At 42.3% G+C, this 18945-nt stretch overlaps 1 protein-coding gene across 1 annotated transcript; it reads left to right on the forward strand.

The window, feature by feature from the left end:
• The first annotated feature begins 4599 nt into the window (after nucleotides 1-4599).
• Nucleotides 4600-14761, forward strand: LOC143039689 (uncharacterized). Its single transcript, XM_076209928.1, has 2 exons — nucleotides 4600-5044; nucleotides 14480-14761. Exons 1-2 carry the CDS (start codon nucleotides 4914-4916, stop codon nucleotides 14661-14663), a joined length of 315 nt encoding a protein of 104 aa, XP_076066043.1. The 5' UTR covers nucleotides 4600-4913; the 3' UTR covers nucleotides 14664-14761.
• The last annotated feature ends 4184 nt before the right edge of the window (nucleotides 14762-18945 follow it).

Genomic DNA, 18945 nt, shown 5'->3' on the forward strand with positions numbered 1-18945 from the left:
TAGATCAGCTTAAGTTGAATAGGAAAAGTCATATTCATTTCGTCCTGAGTCACAGTCAGCGTCGAAAATAATTTTAACATGGTAAAATTCTCGACCACCATGACTGTAGATTAGCTTCAGTTGAATAGAAAAAGTAATGTTCATACCGTCCTAAGTCACAGTGAGCGTCGAAAATAATTTTAACATGGTAAAATTTCCGACCACCATGACTGTAGATTAGCTTCAGTTGAACAGGAAAAGTAATGTTCATTTCATCCTCAGTTACAGTGAGCTGTTGAGACAATTTTAACATGGTAAAATTCTCGACCACCATGACTGTAGATTAGCTTCAGTTGAATAGGAAAAGTCATGTTCATTTCGTCCTGAGTCACAGTGAGCTGTTGAGACAATTTTAACATGGTAAAATTCTCGACCACCATGACTGTAGATTAGCTTAAGTTGAAGAGGAAAAGTCATGTTCATTTCGTCCTGAGTCACAGTGAGCGTCGAAAATAATTTTAACATGGTAATATTCTCGAGCACCATGACTGTAGATTAGCTTAAGTTGAATAGGAAAAGTCATGTTCATTTCGTTCTGAGTCACAGTGAGCTGTTGAGACAATTTTAACATGGTAAAATTCTTGACCACCATGACCGTAGATTAGCTTAAGTTGAATAGGAAAAGTTATCTTCATTTCGACGTGAGTCACAGTGAGCGTCGAAAATAATTTTAACATGGTAAAATTCTCGACCACCATGACTATAGATTAGCTTCAGGTGAAAAGGAAAAGTCATGTTCATTTCGTCCTCAGTTACAGTGAGCTGTTGAGACAATTTTAACATGGTAAAATTCTCGACCACCATGACTGTAGATTAGCGTAAGTTGAATAGGAAAAGTTATGTTTATTATGTCCTGAGTCACAGTGAGCGTCCAAAATAATTTTAACATGGTAAAGTTCTTGACAACCATGACTGTAGATTAACTTCAGTTGAATAGGAAAAGTCATATTCATTTCGTCCTGAGTCACAGTGAGCTGTTGAGACAATTTTAACATGGTACAATTCTCGTCCTGAGTCACAGTGAGCGTCGAAAATAATTTTAACATGGTAAAATTCTCGACCACCATGACTGTACATTAGCTTAAGTTGAATAGGAAAAGTCATGTTCATTTCGTCGTGAGTCACAGTGAGCGTCGAAAATAATTTTAACATGGTAAAATTGTCGACCACCATGACTGTACATTAGCTTAAGTTGAATAGGAAAACTCATGTTCATTTCGTCCTGAGTCACAGTGAGCGTCGAAAATAATTTTAACATGGTAAAATTCTCGACCACCATGACTGTAGATTAGCTTCAGTTTAACAGAAAAAGTAATGTTCATTTCGTCCTCAGTTACAGTGAGCTGTTGAATCAATTTTAACATGGTAAAATTCTCGACCACCATGACTGTAGATTAGCTTAAGTTGAATAGGAAAAATCATGCTCATTTCGTCCTGAGTCACAGTGAGCGTCAAAAATAATTTCAACATGGTAAAATTCTTGACAACAATGACTGTAGATTAGCTTCAGTTGAATAGGAAAAGTCATTTTCATTTCGTCCTGAGTCACAGTGAGCTGTTGAGACAATTTTAACATGGTAAAATTCTCGACCACCATGACTGTAGATTAGCTTAAGTTGAATAGGAAAAGTCATGTTCATTTCGTCCTGAGTCACAGTGAGCGTCGAAAATAATTTTAACATGGTAAAATTCTCGAGCACCATGACTGTAGATTAGCTTAAGTTGAATAGGAAAAGTCATGTTCATTTCGTCCTGAGTCACAGTGAGCGTCGAAATAAATTTGAACATGGTAAAATTCTCGACCACCATGACTGTAGATTAGCTTAAGTTGAAGAGGAAAAGTCATGTTCGTTTCGTTCTGAGCCACAGTGAGCTGTTGAGACAATTTAACATGGTAAAATTCTCGACCCCCATGACTGTAGATTAGCTTAAGTTGAATAGGAAAAGTCATTTTCATTTCGTCCTGAGTCACAGTGAGCGTAGAAATAAATAATTAAAACATGGTAAAATTCTCGACAACCATGACTGTAGACTAGCTTAAGTTGAATAGGAAAAGTCATGTTTATTTCGTCGTGAGTAGCAGTGAGTGTCGAAAATAATTTCACCATTGTAAAATTCTCGATCAACATGACTGTAGATTAGCTTAAGTTGAATAGGAAAAGTCATGTTCATTTTGTCCTGAGTCACAGTCACCATGACTGTAGATTAGCTTAATTTGAATAGGAAAAGTCATGTTCATTTCGTCGTGAGTCACAGTGACCGTCGAAAATAATTTTAACATGGTAAAATTCTCGACCACCATGACTGTAGATTAGTTTAAGTTGAATAGGAAAAGTCATGTTCATTTCGTCCTGATTCACAGACAGCGTCGAAAATAGTTTTAACATGGTAAAGTTCTCGACCACCATGACTGTAGATTAGCTTCAGTTGAATTGGAAAAGTCATGTTCATTTCGTCCTGAGTCACAATGAGCGTCGAAAATAATTATATGGTAAAATTCTCTACCACCATGACTGTAGATTAGCTTAAGTTGAATAGGAAAAGTCATGTTCATTTCGTCCTGAGTCACAGTGAGCGTCGATTTTTTTTTTAACATGGTAAAATTGTCGACCAAAATGACTGTAGATTAGCTTAAGTTTAATAGGAAAAGTCATGTTCATTTCGTCCTGAGTCACAGTCACCATGACTGTAGAATAGGTTAAGTTGAATAGGAAAAGTCATGTTCATTTCGTCATGAGTCACAGTGAGCGTCGAAAATAATTTTAACATGGTAATATTCTCGACCACCATGACTGTAGATTAGCTTAAGTTGAATAGGAAAAGTCATGTTCATTTCGTCCTGAGTCACAGTGAGGTGTTGAGACAATACTAACATGGTAAAATTCTCGACCACCATGACTTTAGATTAGCTTAAGTTGAATAGGATAAGTCATGTTCATTTCGTCCTGAGTCACAGTGAGCTGTTGAGACAATTTTAACATGGTAAAATTCACAACCACCATGACCGTAGATTAGCTTATGTTGAATAGGAAAAGTCATCTTCATTTTGTCCTGAGTCACAGTGAGCGTCGAAAATAATTTTAACATGGTAAAATTCTCGACCACCATGACTGTAGATTAGCTTAAGTTGAAGAGGAAAAGTCATGTTCATTTCGTCGTGAGTCACAGTGAGCGTCGAAAATAATTTTAACATGGTAAAATTCTCGACCACCATGACTGTAGATTAGCTTAAGTTGAATAGGAAAAGTCATGTTCATTTCGTCGTGAGTCACAGTGAGCTGTTGAGACAATTTTACCATAGCATTTTAAAATGCTAGAAAGTGCTTGGCCATCAGGACTGTGGAGGAGCTTATCGTAAGTCAGGTTCATTTTGAAGTCCGTCACAGTGACCCATCGCATTTCATTTAATATTTTAAATTGCTTGGCCATCAGTACTGTGATTATTTTGAAATCGTGGACCTGTCGCCTCACTTTTAACATGCATGTTTGGCCATCAGGACTTTAGTTGAGCTTAGGTTCAAAATCATAAGTCAGGTTCATTTTGAACTGTCACAGTGACCCATTGGCGACTCAGCAGGCAAGGGAGGCGGCGGTGGCTCAGCAGGCAGGGCGGTCCTGTAGTAAGGGGTGACTCTAGGCTACAGGGTCAGGAATGAGCAAACATCAGGAGAGAGCCAGTTGGCTCTGTTTAGGTTGGAGCAGTTTATTAAGGACCAAGGGGGCATATATAAAACAGTGACAGGGCTTTACATCACATTTGGGAAATATCCTGTTTGGGGTATAGAAGACAGTTGGATAGGAGCCGATACAGGAAAAATCACAAAAATTTATATTTTGAGAGGGGAGTCTACCATGATTGGCTAGAAGGCAATATACAGTCCAGATATTTCTACTTTTGTGTGAGATATGGATTCCTACAGGCATCACACACACCAAAAAAGTAATTTCCTTCAATGTTGTTAATGAGGCTTTTAGCTTTTTCCTGAATGTTTGCCAACTAACATTAACGCTGGTCTTGTTCTGGTGTTGAATCCAAGTCACCAGCATTTTTTCCATCCTCTCCATTGTCAACGATCTGGTGTAATGTCCTAGGACCTAGATGAACCTGCTTCCACAGTTGCTCGTATTTTTGCAGCATTGCCTCCGATGCACCTCTGTGCGCTCTCCCTCAAGCCCAGGACATGGGATATGACCAAAGTTTTTTGTCCTTTTTTGTCCAGCTCAAAATTTCCATCTTCTTAGCCAGAGTAAGTTATTTGCACTGTATTTTCCTAGTGGGAAGGCTGCTGCTGGTTCCAAGAATATGAAGGACGTTTTGGGGCGATCTTGACGAACAAGTAAAGTGGCTGGACAGGCTGCAACTAAAAACAAGAGGGCTGCAAACATTGAACTGGGAGCAGGAGCGGCCACCTGTCAGCAGGCAGTGGAACTATACATCTGCCACACTGTTTGAAATGCGGTTGGGGCAAATCGCATCTTAGCAAACAAATTGCACAATTTTAATTAGTTGTAATATTTTCAATGTTCCATCCTACACACTCAATTCAGGGTTCATTTTGAACATATGTCCTACCTGTTCAGCTCTCACACCTCTATGTGAAATCATGTGAGCAATCCCACCTCTGCCTTCCTCACCTTCTTCACTCATTCTTTCCACGTGTCCAAACCATCCCAATACTCTTTCATCAACCCTATCTCCCAACTCCCTTTCCACCCCCGTTCTCCTCCTCACCTCATTTCTCACTCTATCCAGCCTAGGAATATAATGAAAAAAGTTCAGTTCAGCTAAAGTATTGTCTATTAACTTCCTTCATTTGTGTTCCAGGACCCAAGTAGTTGGATTGTGGAGACCTACCCTTGGCCCCCTGGCAGCCATGCAGGACCTCAAGCCCTCATCACACTCAGGCCAGAAGATGTTGGATATGATACTTTGGCTCCTTCTATCCCCAATTCCAGCAGCCAGGACAAATTTAAACCTGATAGTCAAGGGGAGAATGATCCTTTGGTAAGATTACTAATATATGTTGTTATGCCTCCCGCAAGGATATAAGGAAATATGTCTAGGAGGGGTTCGTACTTTGTGGCCTTGATGTGGTTAAGGCAAATTCAAACGGAAGTTAACATAAATAACTAATTTAATTTATAACAAAAGTCAACAAAACAAATATAATAACTTTACAACAACAAAATTAATCAATAGACAATTAATTCCTCAACCTGAACCGAAACCAAGTCATGAGATTACAGTTACGTGGGTACACATCGGATTTAGAGCGAAAGCGATGGGGAGGGAAGTTACGCCTCGATAGCCAATAAAAATTGTCCGCTTAGAAGCCGGCGGAATGTAATATATATAGTGTTGGCGAGGACGGGAGGAAGGGGAAGGATGAGCCGGACAGAACTAGTTTAAGTCTGTCGGACGAGTAAGGAGTAGAAACGACCACACGTGTACAAGCAATTTACAGTACATACATAATTATCCAACAAGTACAGAGTGTTATACATATACAGACATTTTAAATAATTGGAGACCAGATGAATTGGGAGTTCTAATCAGGACGGCTAAGGGTATCAGCCAGGATATTCTCAGAACCCTTGATATATTTTATGTCGAGGAGGTATTGTTGGAGGAACAAGGACCAACGTAACAGCCTCCTATTACTGTTCTTGTTCCGTTCAAGGAATATTAACGGATTGTGATCCGTGAATATCCGTAAAGGGGTCAAGCTGGGTGGTACGTAGCATTCGAACTTCCGCAGGGCAGAGATGATGGACAGTAGCTCCTTCTCGGTGGTCGAATACTGCCATTGGTGTTGATCAAGTTGAGCCGAGTGGTACGCGACAGGATGCAATATACTATCATTTTCTTGGAGAAGAACAGCTCCGACTGCTTGATCACTTGCGTCCGTCTGGAGAACGAAGGGGACGTCGAAGTGAGGTGAACTCCCTTTGGCCTAAGTGGTGTCAAATTGGACTCCACGGCAGCCCTATCCGCCCTCGACCTGTGGGTAAGATGGCGGGTAAATCGGAGCATGTGATCAAAATGACCCCAAATCCAAAAAATCTCAAAGGATTAACCCCATGAATTTAGCCGAAAATTCAAAGGGGACCGATTTGGTCCAAACTTACCCCACAGGGAGAGAGTCGGTCAAAGTGCACAGCAAGGTAAGCATGAGCAACCTGAGTCCAAGGGCGTGGAAGTGGCACCACTCCACATTTGGGCATTTCCCCCAGTAATCACCTTTGGGCCTCTGGCATCCATACCATTGTCCTGAGTGGTGTCAAATTGGACTCCACGGCAGCCCTAGCCGCCCTCGACCTGTGGGTGAGATGGCGGGTAAGTCGGAGCAGATGACAAAAATGACCCAAAATCCAAAAAAATCGAAGGTGACCGATTTGGTCTAAACTTGCCCCATAGGGAGTGAGTGGGCCAAAGTGCACAGCAAGGTAGACATGACCAGCCTGAGTCCCAGGGCGTGGCAGTGGCATCCCTCCAAATTTGGGCCTTTTCACCCAGTAATCACCTATAGGCCTCTGGCACCCATACCGTTAGCCTGAGTGGTGTCAAATTGGACTCATCGGCAGCCCTAGCCGCCCTCGACCTGTGGGTGATATGGCGGGTAAATCGGAGCAGGTGACAAAAATAACCCAGAATCCAAAAAATCTCAAAGGATCCCCATGAGTTTAGCCGAAAATTCGAAGGTGACCGATTTGGTCCAAACTTGCCCCACAGGGAGAGAGCCGATCAAAGTGCACAGCAAGGTAAACATGAGTAGCCTAAGTCCAAGGGCGTGGCAGTGGCACCACGCCAAATTTGGGCCTTTTCACCCCAGTAATCACTTTTTGGCCTCTGGCACCTATACCGTTGGCCTGAGTGGTGTCAAATTGGACTCCACGGCAGCCGAAGCCGCCCTCAACCTGTGGGTGAGATGGCGGGTAAATCGGAGCATGTGACCAACATGACCCCAAATCCAAAAAATCTCAAAGGACCCCATGAATTTAGCCGTAAATTCGAAGGTGACCGATTTGGTCCAAACTTGCCCCACAGGGAGTGAGTCGGTCAAAGTGCACAGCAAGGTAAGCATGAGCAGCCTGAGTCCAAGGGCGTGGAAGTGGCATCCCTCCAAATTTGGGCCTTTTCACCAAGTAATCACTGTTTGGCCTCTGGAACCCATACCGTTGGCCTGAGTGGTGTCAAATAGGACTCCACGGCAGCCCTAGTCGCCCTCGACCTATGGGTGAGATGACGAGTAAATCGGAGCAAGTGACCAAAATGACCCCATATCTAAAAAATCTCAAAGGATTAACCCCATGAATTTAGGCGCAAATCAGGTGACCGATATGGTCCACATTTGCCCCACAGGGAGAGAGTCGGTCAAAGTGGACTGCAAGGTAAACATGAGCAGCCTGAGTCCAAGGACGTGGCAGTGGCACCCCTCCAAATTTGGGGCTTTTCACCCAGTAATCACCTTATGGCCTCTGGCACCCATACCGTTGCCATGAGTGGCATCAAATTGGACTCCACGGCAGCCCTAGCCGCCCTCGACCTGTGAGTGAGATAGCGGGGAAATCGGAGCAAGTGACCACAATGACCCAAAATTAAAAAAATTCGAGGGTGACCAATTTGGTCTAAACTTGCCCCACAGGGAGAGAGTCGGTCAAAGTGCACAGCAAGGTAAACATGAGCAGCCTGAGTCCAAGGGCGTGTAAGTGGTACCCCTCCAAATTTGGGCCTTTTCACCCAGTAATCACCTTTTGGCCTCTGGCACCCATACCGTTGGCCTGAGTGGTGTCAACTTGGACTCCACGGCAGCCGTAGCCGCCTTCGACCTGTGGGTGAGATGGCGGGTAAACCGGAGCAAGTGACCACTATGACCCAAAATCCAAAAAATCTCAAAGGATTTACCCAATTAATATAGCCGAAAGTTCGAAGGTCACCATGACTGTAGATTAGCTTTAGTTGAATAGGAAAAGTCATGTTCATTTCGTCCTAAGTCACAGTGAGCTGTTGAGACAATTTTAAAATGGTAAAATTCTCGACCACCATGACTATAGATTAGCTTAAGTTGAATAGGAAATGTCATGTTCATTTCGTCGTGAGTCACAGTGAGCGTCGAAAATAATTTTAACATGGTAAAATTCTCGACCACCATGACTGTAGATTAACTTAAGTTGAATAGAAAAAGTCATGTTCATTTTGTCTTGAGTCACAGTGAGCGTCGAAAATAAATTTTAACATGGTAAAATTCTCGACCACCACGACTGTAGATTACCTTAAGTTGAATAGGAAAAGTCGTGTTCTTTTCGTCGTGAGTCACAGTGAGCTGTTGAGACAATTTTAACATGGTAAAGTTCTCGACCACCATGACTGTAGATTATCTTAAGTTGAATTAAAAAAGTCATGTTCATTTCGTCCTGAGTCACAGTGAGCGTCGAAAATACTTTTAACATTGTAAAATGTTCTCCCACCATGACTGTAGATTAGCCTAAGTTGAATAGGAAAAGTCATGTTCATTTCGTCCTGAGTCACAGTCAGCGTCGAAAATAATTTTAACATGGTAAAATTCTCGACTACTATGACCTTAGATTAGCTTATGTTGAATAGGAAAAGTCATCTTCATTTCGTCCCAAGTCACAGTGAGCGTCGAAAATAATTTTAACATTGTAAAATTCTCGACCACCATGACTGTAGATTAGCTTAAGTTGAATAGGAAAAATCATGTTTATTTCGTCCTGAGTCACAGTGAGAGTCGAAAATAATTTGAACATGGTAAAATTCTCGACCACCATGATTGTACATTAGCTTAAGTTGAATTGGAAAAGTCATGTTTATTTCGTCCTGAGTCAGTCACCATGACTGTAGATTAGCTTAAGTTGAATAGGAAAAGTCATGTTCATTTCGTCCTGAGTCACAGTGAGCGTTGAAAATAATATTAATATGGCAAAATTATCGACCACCATGACTGTAGATTAGCTTAAGTTGAATTGGAAAAGTCATGTTCATTTCGACCTGAGTCACAGTGAGCGTCGAAAATAATTTTAACATGGTAAAATTCTCGACCACCATGACTGTATATTAGCTTAAGTTGAATAGGAAAAGTCATGTTCATTTCGTCCTGAGTCACAGTGAGCGTCAAAAATATTTTTAACATGGTAAAATTCTTGACAACCGTGACTGTAGATTAGCTTAAGTTGAATTGGAAAAGTCATGTTCATTTCATCGTGAGTCACAGTGAGCGTCATAAATCATTTAAACATGGTAAAATTCTCGACCACAATGACTGTAGATTAGCTTAAGTTGAATTGGAAAAGTCATGTTCATTTCGTCCTGAGTCACAGTGAGCGTCGAAATAAATAATTAAAACATGGTAAAGTTCTCGACTACCATGACTGTAGATTAGATTAAGTTGAATAGGAAAAGTCATGTTCATTTCGGCGTGAGTCACAGTGCCCGTCGAAAATAATTTTAACATGGTAAAATTCTCGACCACCATGACTGTAGATTAGCTTAAGTTGAATAGGAAAAGTCATGTTCATTTCGTCCTGTGTCACAGTGAATGTCGAAAATAATTTTAACATGGTAAAATTCTCGACCACAATGATTGTAGATTAGCTTAAGTTGAATAGGAAAAGTAATTTTCATTTCGTCGTGAGTCACAGTGACCGTCAAAAATAATTTTAACATGGTAAAATTCTCGAGCACCATGACTGTAGATTAGCTTAAGTTGAATAGGAAAAGTCATCTTCAATTCGTCCTGAGTCACAGTGAGCGTCGAAAATAATTTTAACATGGTAAAATTCTCGACCACCATGACTGTAGATTAGCTTAAGTTGAATTGGAAAAGTCATGTTCATTTCGTCCTGAGTCACAGTGAGCGTCGAAATAAATAATTAAAACATGGTAAAGTTCTCGACCACCATGACTGTAGATTAGATTAAGTTGAATAGGAAAAGTCATGTTCATTTCGGCGTGAGTCACAGTGCCCGTCGAAAATAATTTTAACATGGTAAAATTCTCGACCACCATGACTGTAGATTAGCTTAAGTTGAATAGGAAAAGTCATGTTCATTTCGTCCTGTGTCACAGTGAATGTCGAAAATAATTTTAACATGGTAAAATTCTCGACCACAATGATTGTAGATTAGCTTAAGTTGAATAGGAAAAATCATTTTCATTTCGTCGTGAGTCACAGTGACCGTCGAAAATAATTTTAACATTGTAAAATTCTCGACCACCATGACTGTAGATTAGATTAAGTTGAATAGGAAAAGTCATGTTCATTTCGTCGTGAGTCACAGTCAGCGTCGAAAATAATTTCAACATGGTAAAATTCTCGACCACCATGACTGTAGATTAGCTTAAGATGAATTGGAAAAGTCGTGTTCATTTCGTCTTGAGTCACAGTGAGCGTCGAAAATAATTTTAACATGGTAAAATTCTCGACCACCATGACTGTAGATTAGCTTATGTTGAATATGAAAAGTCATGTTCATTTCGTCGTGAGTCACAGTGAATGTGGAAAATAATTATAACATGGTAAAATTCTCGACCACCATTACTGTAGATTAGCTTCACTTGAATAGGAAAAGTTATGTTCATTTCGTCGTGACTCACAGTGAGCTGTTGAGACAATTTTAACATGGTAAAATTCTCGACCACCATGACTGCAGATTAGCTTCAGTTGAATAGGAAAAGTCATGTTCATTTCGTCCTGAGTCACAGTGAGCTGTTGAGACAATTTTAAGATGGTAAAATTCTCGACCACCATGACTGTAGATTAGCTTAAGTTGAATAGGAAAAATCATGTTCATTTAGCCCTGAGTCACATTGAGCGTCGAAGATAATTTTAACATGGTAAAATTCTCGACCACCATGACTGTAGATTAGCTTCAGTTGAATAGGAAAAGTCATGTCCATTTCGTCCTGAGTCACAGTGAGCGTCGATAATAATTCTAACATGGTAAAGTTCTCGACTACCATGACTGTAGATTAGCTTAAGTTGAATAGGAAAAGTCATGTTAATTTCGGCGTGAGACACAGTGCCCGTCGAAAATAAATTAACATGGTAAAATTCTCGACCTCCATGACTGTAGATTAGCTTAAGTTGAAGAGGAAAAGTCATGTTCATTTCGCCCTGAGTCACAGTGAGCGTCGAAAATAATTTTAACATGGTAAAATTCTCGACCACCATGACTGTAGATTAGCTTCAGTTGAATAGGAAAAGTCATGTTCATTTCGTCCTGTGTCACAGTGAATGTCGAAAATAATTTTAACATGGTAAAATTCTCGACCACAATGATTGTAGATTAGCTTAAGTTGAATTGGAAAAGTCATGTTCATTTCATCGTGAGTCACAGTGAGCGTCATAAATGATTTAAACATGGTAAAATTCTCGACCACAATGAATGTAGATTAGCTTAAGTTGAATAGGAAAAGTCATGTTAATTTCGTCCTGAGCCACAGTGAGCGTCGAAATAAATAATTAAAACATGGTAAAGTTCTCGACCACCATGACTGTAGATTAGATTAAGTTGAATAGGAAAAGTCATGTTCATTTCGGCGTGAGTCACAGTGCCCGTCGAAAATAATTTTAACATGGTAAAATTCTCGACCACCATGACTGTAGATTAGCTTAAGTTGAATAGGAAAAGTCATGTTCATTTCGTCCTGTGTCACAGTGAATGTCGAAAATAATTTTAACATGGTAAAATTCTCGACCACAATGATTGTAGATTAGCTTAAGTTGAATAGGAAAAATCATTTTCATTTCGTCGTGAGTCACAGTGACCGTCGAAAATAATTTTAACATGGTAAAGTTCTCGACCACCATGACTGTAGATTAGCTTAAGTGGAATAGGAAATGTCATGTTCATTTCGTCGTGAGTCACAGTGAGCGTCGAAAATAATTTTAACATGGTATAATTCTCGACCACCATGACTGTAGATTAGCTTACGTTGAATTGGAAAAGTAATGTTCATTTCGTCCTGAGTCACAGTGAGCGTCGAAAATAATTTTAACATGGTAAAATTCTCGACCACCATTACTGTAGATTAGCTTAAGTTGAATAGGAAAAGTCATCTTCATTTCGTCCTCAGTCACAGTGAATGTCGAAAATAATTTTAACATGGTAAAATTCTCGACCACCATTACTGTAGATTAGCTTCACTTGTATAGGAAAAGTCATGTTCATTTCGTCGTGAGTCACAGTGAGCTGTTGAGACAATTTTAACATGGTAAAATTCTCGACCACCATGACTGTAGATTAGCTTAAGTTGTATAGGAAAAGTCATGTTCATTTCGTCCTGAGTCACAGTGAGATGTTGAGACAATTTTACCATGGCAAAATTCTAGACCACCATGACTGTTGATTAGCTTAAGTTGAATAGGAAGAGTCATGTTCATTTAGCCCTGAGTTACAGTGAGCGTCGAAGATAATTTTAACATGGTAAAATTCTCGACCACCATGACTGTAGATTAGCTTAAGTTGAATAGGAAAAGTCATGTCCATTTCGTCCTGAGTCACAGTGAGCGTCGATAATAATTCTAACATGTTAAAGTTCTCGACCACCATGACTGTAGATTAGCTTAAGTTGAATAGGAAAAGTCCTTTTCATTTCGTCGTGAGTCACAGTGAGCTGTTGAGACAATTTTACCATAGCATTTTAAAATGCTAGAAAGTGCTAGGCTATCAGGACTGTGGAGGAGCTTATCGTAAGTCAGGTTCATTTTGAAGTCCGTCACAGTGACCCATCGCATTTCATATAATATTTTAAATTGCTTGGCCATCAGTATTGTGATTATTTTGAAATCGTGGACCTGTCGCCTCACTTTTAACATGCATGTTTGGCCATCAGGACTTTAGTTGAGCTTAGGTTCAAAATCATAAGTCAGGTTCATTTTGAACTGCCACAGTGACCCATTGGCGACTCAGCAGGCAAGGGAGGCGGCGGTGGCTCAGCAGGGAGGGCGTTCCTGTAGTAAGGGGTGACTCTAGGCTACAGGGTCAGGAATGTACAAACATCAGGAGAGAGCCAGTTGGCTCTGTTTAGGTTGGAGCAGTTTATTAACCCATTCAACTCCGATGACAAGATGTCTTGTCATTTGGTCAAATAAAACAAAAAATCATAATAAAACAACAAAATGTTTGATGATCAAACAGCACCAGAAAAATATGACGTCATCAGTCCTCCTCGAAGAAAAGGACTGATGACGTCATATTTTTCTGGTGCTGTTTGATCATCAAACATTTTGTTGTTTATTATGATTTTTTGTTTTATTTGACCAAATGACAAGACATCTTGTCACCGGAGTTGAATGGGTGAAGGACCAAGGGGGCATATATAAAACAGTGACAGGGCTTTAAATCACATTTGGGGAATATCCTGTTTGGGGTATAGAAGACAGTTGGATAGGAGCCGATATAGGAAAAATCACAATAATTTATATTTTGAGAGGGGAGTCTACCATAATTGGCTAGAAGGCAATATACAGTCCAGATATTTCTACTTTTGTGTGAGATATGGATTCCTACAGGCATCACACACACCAAAAAAGTAATTTCCTTCAATGTTGTTAATGAGGCTTTTAGCTTTTTCCTGAATGTTTGCCAACTAACATTAACGCTGGTCTTGTTCTGGTGTTGAATCCAAGTCACCAGCATTTTTTCCATCCTCTCCATTGTCAACGATCTGGTGTAATGTCCTAAGACCTAGATGAACCTGCTTCCACAGTTGCTCGTATTTTTGCAGCATTGGCTCCGATTCACCTCTGTGCGCTCTCCCTCAATCCCAGGACATGGGATATGACCAAAGTTTTTTGTCCTTTTTTGCCCAGCTCAAAATTTCCATCTTCTTAGCCAGAGTAAGTGACTTGCACTGTATTTTCCTAGTGGGAGGGCTGCTGCTGGTTCCAAGAATATGAAGGACGTTTTGGGGCCATCTTGACGAACAAGTAAAGTGGCTGGACAGGCTGTAACTAAAAACAAGAGGGCTGCAAACATTGAACTGGGAGCAGGAGCGGCCACCTGTCAGCAGGCAGTGGAACTATACATCTGCCACACTGTTTGAAATGCGGTTGGGGCAAATCGCATCTTAGCAAACAAATTGCACAATTTTAATTAGTTGTAATATTTTCAATGTTCCATCCTACACACTCAATTCAGGGTTCATTTTGAACATATGTCCTACCTGTTCAGCTCTCACACCTCTATGTGAAATCATGTGAGCAATCCCACCTCTGCCTTCCTCACCTTCTTCACTCATTCTTTCCACGTGTCCAAACCATCCCAATACTCTTTCATCAACCCTATCTCCCAACTCCCTTTCCACCCCCGTTCTCCTCCTCACCTCATTTCTCACTCTATCCAGCCTAGGAATATAATGAAAAAAGTTCAGTTCAGCTAAAGTATTGTCTATTAACTTCCTTCATTTGTGTTCCAGGACCCAAGTAGTTGGATTGTGGGGACCTACCCTTGGCCCCCTGGCAGCCATGCAGGACCTCAAGCCCTCATCACACTCAGGCCAGAAGATGTTGGATATGATACTTTGGCTACTTCTATCCCCAATTCCAGCAGCCAGGACAAATTTAAACCTGATAGTCAAGGGGAGAATGATCCTTTGGTAAGATTACTAATATATGTACAGTGTAATAAGTGCTATTAATAATCAATCTACATACCAAGGGCTATTTCCCCTTTTACAAGGGAGGTAGCCAGTCAAGGCATGTACCCACTTTTAAAAATTCTTTTAAATCCTTGTGGATGAAGGACTATCCTGGCCTCCCATCCACTGTCTAGGTCAGAAAATGCAGAAAAGACCATACCTCTACAAAATAATGACAGTAATAATAACAACAGTACATACATATACCAAGGGAGGTAGCCAAAAATAACAAAGGCATAAAAACCATTCCCACCCATTCCATCCCTATCACACTCCCCTCCACCCGCTTCCCTCCCTCTTATCTTGGCACCTCCTGGATGACGGGTCATCCCTGTATCTTGTCCACTGCCCGGGGTCAGAAGCAGTATCGTAAGACACAGCACATCCACAGCAAGGCCGCTTCATTAAATCAGCGACCCCCCCCTCTCCATCCCCTCATGCATACGGGGAGAAATCCCTTCGGGTTGCGTCAAATTTTTCTCACACATACTCCCTCTCCCACCAACCCCTCCACCCATTCCACCTCATGGATCACATTCTCACACATACTCCCTTCCCCAACCCCCAACCCCCACCCATTCCACCTCATGGATCCATTCACCTGTCTTCTGGTCTCTCCCGTCCTTCCTCAACAGACATTCCCCTCTTCCCCAAAGCCCCCTTTACCCCATCCATCCATCTCATCCAAGGTTGCCCCCTCCTGTTAACACCTTTCACATCTTACTAGTCTTTCTTTACTCACTCTCTCCATGTGTCCAAACCATCCCAATTCTCCTTCATCCACCCTATCTCCCATTCCACCCCCATTCTCCTCCTCATCTCCTCATTTCTCACTCTATCCAGCCTAGTAACCCCTATCGTACTTCTCAGACACCTCATCTCAAACACATTCAAACTCCTTCTCTCTTCCTCTCTTAGGTTCCATGTTTCTGTCCCATACAGTGTTGTCAGCACAATCACTCCCTCATATAATCTCCTCTTATCATCATCCATTCCCAAATGTCTGTTTCTCATCACACTTTTTGATCCACCAAGGCACTTACTCGCTTCTCTCAATCTACATTCTACCTCCACTTCCACCCATCCCTTTCCTGTCATGTTTACATCCAATTATCTAAAACTTTCCACTTCCTCCAGTCTCTCCCTTAATCCTCACTTCCAGTCTGCTGCCCCTTTCTCCCCTTGTACATCTCATCACCTTACTTTTACCCACATCTTGAACTTCCTTCTTGCACAGCAAGGTAAACATGAGCAGCCTGAGTCCAAGGGCGTGACAGTGGCACCCCTCCAAATTTGGGCCTTTTCACCCAGTAATCACCTTTTGGCCTCTAGCATCCATACCGTTAGGCCTGAGTGGTGTCAAATTGGACTCCACGGCAGCCCTAGCCGCCCTTGACCTGTGGGTGAGATGGCGGGTAAATCGGAGCAAGTGACCAAAATGACCCAAAATCCAAAAAATCTCAACTCGAAGGTGACCGATTTGGTCCAAACTTGCCCCACAGGGAGAGAGTCGGTCAAAATGCACAGCAAGGTAAACATGAGCAGCCTGAGGCCAAGGGCGTGGCAGTGGCATCCCTCCAAATTTGGGCCTTTTCACCCAGTAATCACCTTTTGGAGTCTGGCACCCGTACCGTTGGCCTGAGTGGTGTCAAATTAGACTCCACGGCAGCCCTAGCCGCCCTCGACCTGTGGGTGAGATGGCGGGTAAATCGGAGCAAGTGATCAAAATGACCCAAAATCCAAAAAAATCTCCGAAAATTTGAAGGTGACCGATTTGGTCCAAACTTGCCCCACAGGGAGACAATCAGTCAAAGTGCACAGCAAGGTAAACATGAGCAGCCTGAATCCAAGGGCGTGGCAGTGGCACCCCTCCAAATATGGGCCTTTTCACCCTGTAATCACCTTTTGGCCTCTGGCACCCATACCGTTGGCCTGAGTGGTTTCAAATTGAACTCTACGGCAGCCCTAGCCGCCCTCGACCTGTGGGTGAGATGGCGGGTAAATCGGAGCAAGTGACCAATATGACCCAAAATCCAAAAAATCTCAAAGGACCCCATGAATTTAGCCGTAAATTCAAAGGTGACCGATTTGGTCCAAACTTGCCCCACAGGGAGAGAGTCGGTCAAAATGTACAGCAAGGTAAACATGAGCAGCCTGAGTCCAAGGGCGTGGCAGTGGCACCCCTCCAAATTTGGGTCTTTTCACCTAGTAATCACCTTTTGGCCTCTGGCACCCGTACCGTTGGCCTGAGTGGTGTCAAATTGGACTCCACGGGAGCCCTAGCCGCCCTCGACCTTTGGGTGAGATGGTGGGTTAATCGGAACAAGTGACCACAATGACCCAAAATCCAAAAAATCTCAAAGGATTAACCTCAATGATTTTAGCCGAAAATTTGAAGGTGACCGATTTGGTCTTAACCAGCCCCACAGGGAGAGAGTCGATCAAAGTGCACAGCAAGGTAAACATGAGCAGCCTGAGTCTAAGAGCGTGGCAGTGGCACCCCTCCAAATTTGGGCCTTTTCACCCAGTAATCACCTTTTGGCCTTGCACCCATACCGTTGGCCTGAGTGGTGTCAAATTGGACTCCACGGCAGCCGTAGCCGCCCTCGACCTGTGGGTGAGATGGCGGGTAAATCGGAGCAAGTGACCAATATGACCCAAAATTAAAAAAAAATCTCAGAGTATTAATCCCATGAATTTAGCCGCAAATTCGAAGGTCACCGATTTGGTCCAAACTTGCCCCACAGGGAGACAGTCGGTCAAAGTGCACAGCAAGGTTAACATGAGCAGCCTGAGTCCAAGGGCGTGGCAGTGGCACCCCTCCAAATTTGGGTCTTTTCACCCAGTAATCAAGTTTTGGCCTCTGGCACCCATACCGTTGGCCTGAGTGGTGTCAAATTGGACTCCACGGCAGCCCTAGCCGCCCTTGACCTGTCGGTGAGATGGCGGGTAAATCGGAGCAAGTGACCAAAATGGATTAGAGGGGTAAGAGAGGGTGTTCCCGGGATTGAAATTACACAGATATAATGAGAGGGGCAGCTAGAGAAAGAAAGCCAGGGCATGGGGAGTTTCAAGGGTAAGTGAGTATGATGGATACAAATTTAGAGAGAGCAGGAGGAGAGAAGCGCTATGGAAAGGAATACAACAGAGAGTAGGAGGAGAAACAGGGCAGGAGGGGGACAAAGGGAATGGGATCAGGAGGGGAGTAGAAGGAGGGAAGGACAAAGTAAGAGACGGAGTGACCAAGAGAGAGAGAGAGAGAGAGAGAGAGAGAGAGAGAGAGAGAGAGAGAGAGAGAGAGAGAGAGAGAGAGAGAGAGAGAGAGAGAGAGAGAGAGAGAGAGAGAGAGAGAGAGTGAAGGTGAGAGTTAAGGCAGATAGACGAAAGGGAAGAAGATTTGGAGAGAGAGAGAGAGAGAGAGAGAGAGAGAGAGAGAGAGAGAGAGAGAGAGAGAGAGAGAGAGAGAAGTAAGTGAGAGGAGAAAGGAAGATAAGGAAAAGAAAGTGAGAGGTGAGAGAAGGAGAAAGAGAGAAAAAGAGGGGAAGAGAAGAAGGGAGAGGTAGAAAGATAAAGAGAGAGAGAGGGCGAGGGAGAACGGGAGTGAGGGACAGGCCAGCGGATGTGATAGCAGTAATGTTTGTAAAACTCTTGTGCGACTGTCCGCTATGTGTGTGTGTGTGTGGGGGTAGTTAGCTGATTGACGGGTGGTGGCTAGCGACGGATCTATGGGTCTGTGGGGAAAAGGGGGAGGGGATGGGAAGGGGAAGAGGGAAGAGGAAATCGACCTTAACTGTGGATAATAAAATACATATGGTGTCATTGGCCTATGTATATCTACGTTGTTTCACCTCATTTGTTTATGAAAACGGGGGCAGGTTGAATTAATAGGCACTGCTTACGAATAAAAACTCGCAAGCAAACAATTAAACAAATAAACCATTATGGTCAACAACTGTCCATCCTTCGTTCACTGAAAATGCGTATAATCTGTGGTTATCAACATATTTGTACTTATATCTATGTATACAATTACTCATTAAGTATACCTTAATCTCAACCTTGTGTAAATGCCTAATTCTCAGAACCTGTGTGAACTTTGAATAGTCTAGTCCCCTATATCATATTTAGCTCCACCTCACCATGCTCTGGAGCTGCCGTTAAATCTTGGCTAAAAATTTGAGACTCGTTAATGTATTTCATAGGCAGAAAGAGAGGGAAGGAGAGATAGGAGAAGAGAGAGGGAG

Source organism: Oratosquilla oratoria, chromosome 27, assembly GCF_046742065.1.
Source record: "Oratosquilla oratoria isolate Oo_2021 chromosome 27, ASM4674206v1, whole genome shotgun sequence".
In the NCBI taxonomy this organism is placed as follows: domain Eukaryota; kingdom Metazoa; phylum Arthropoda; class Malacostraca; order Stomatopoda; family Squillidae; genus Oratosquilla; species Oratosquilla oratoria.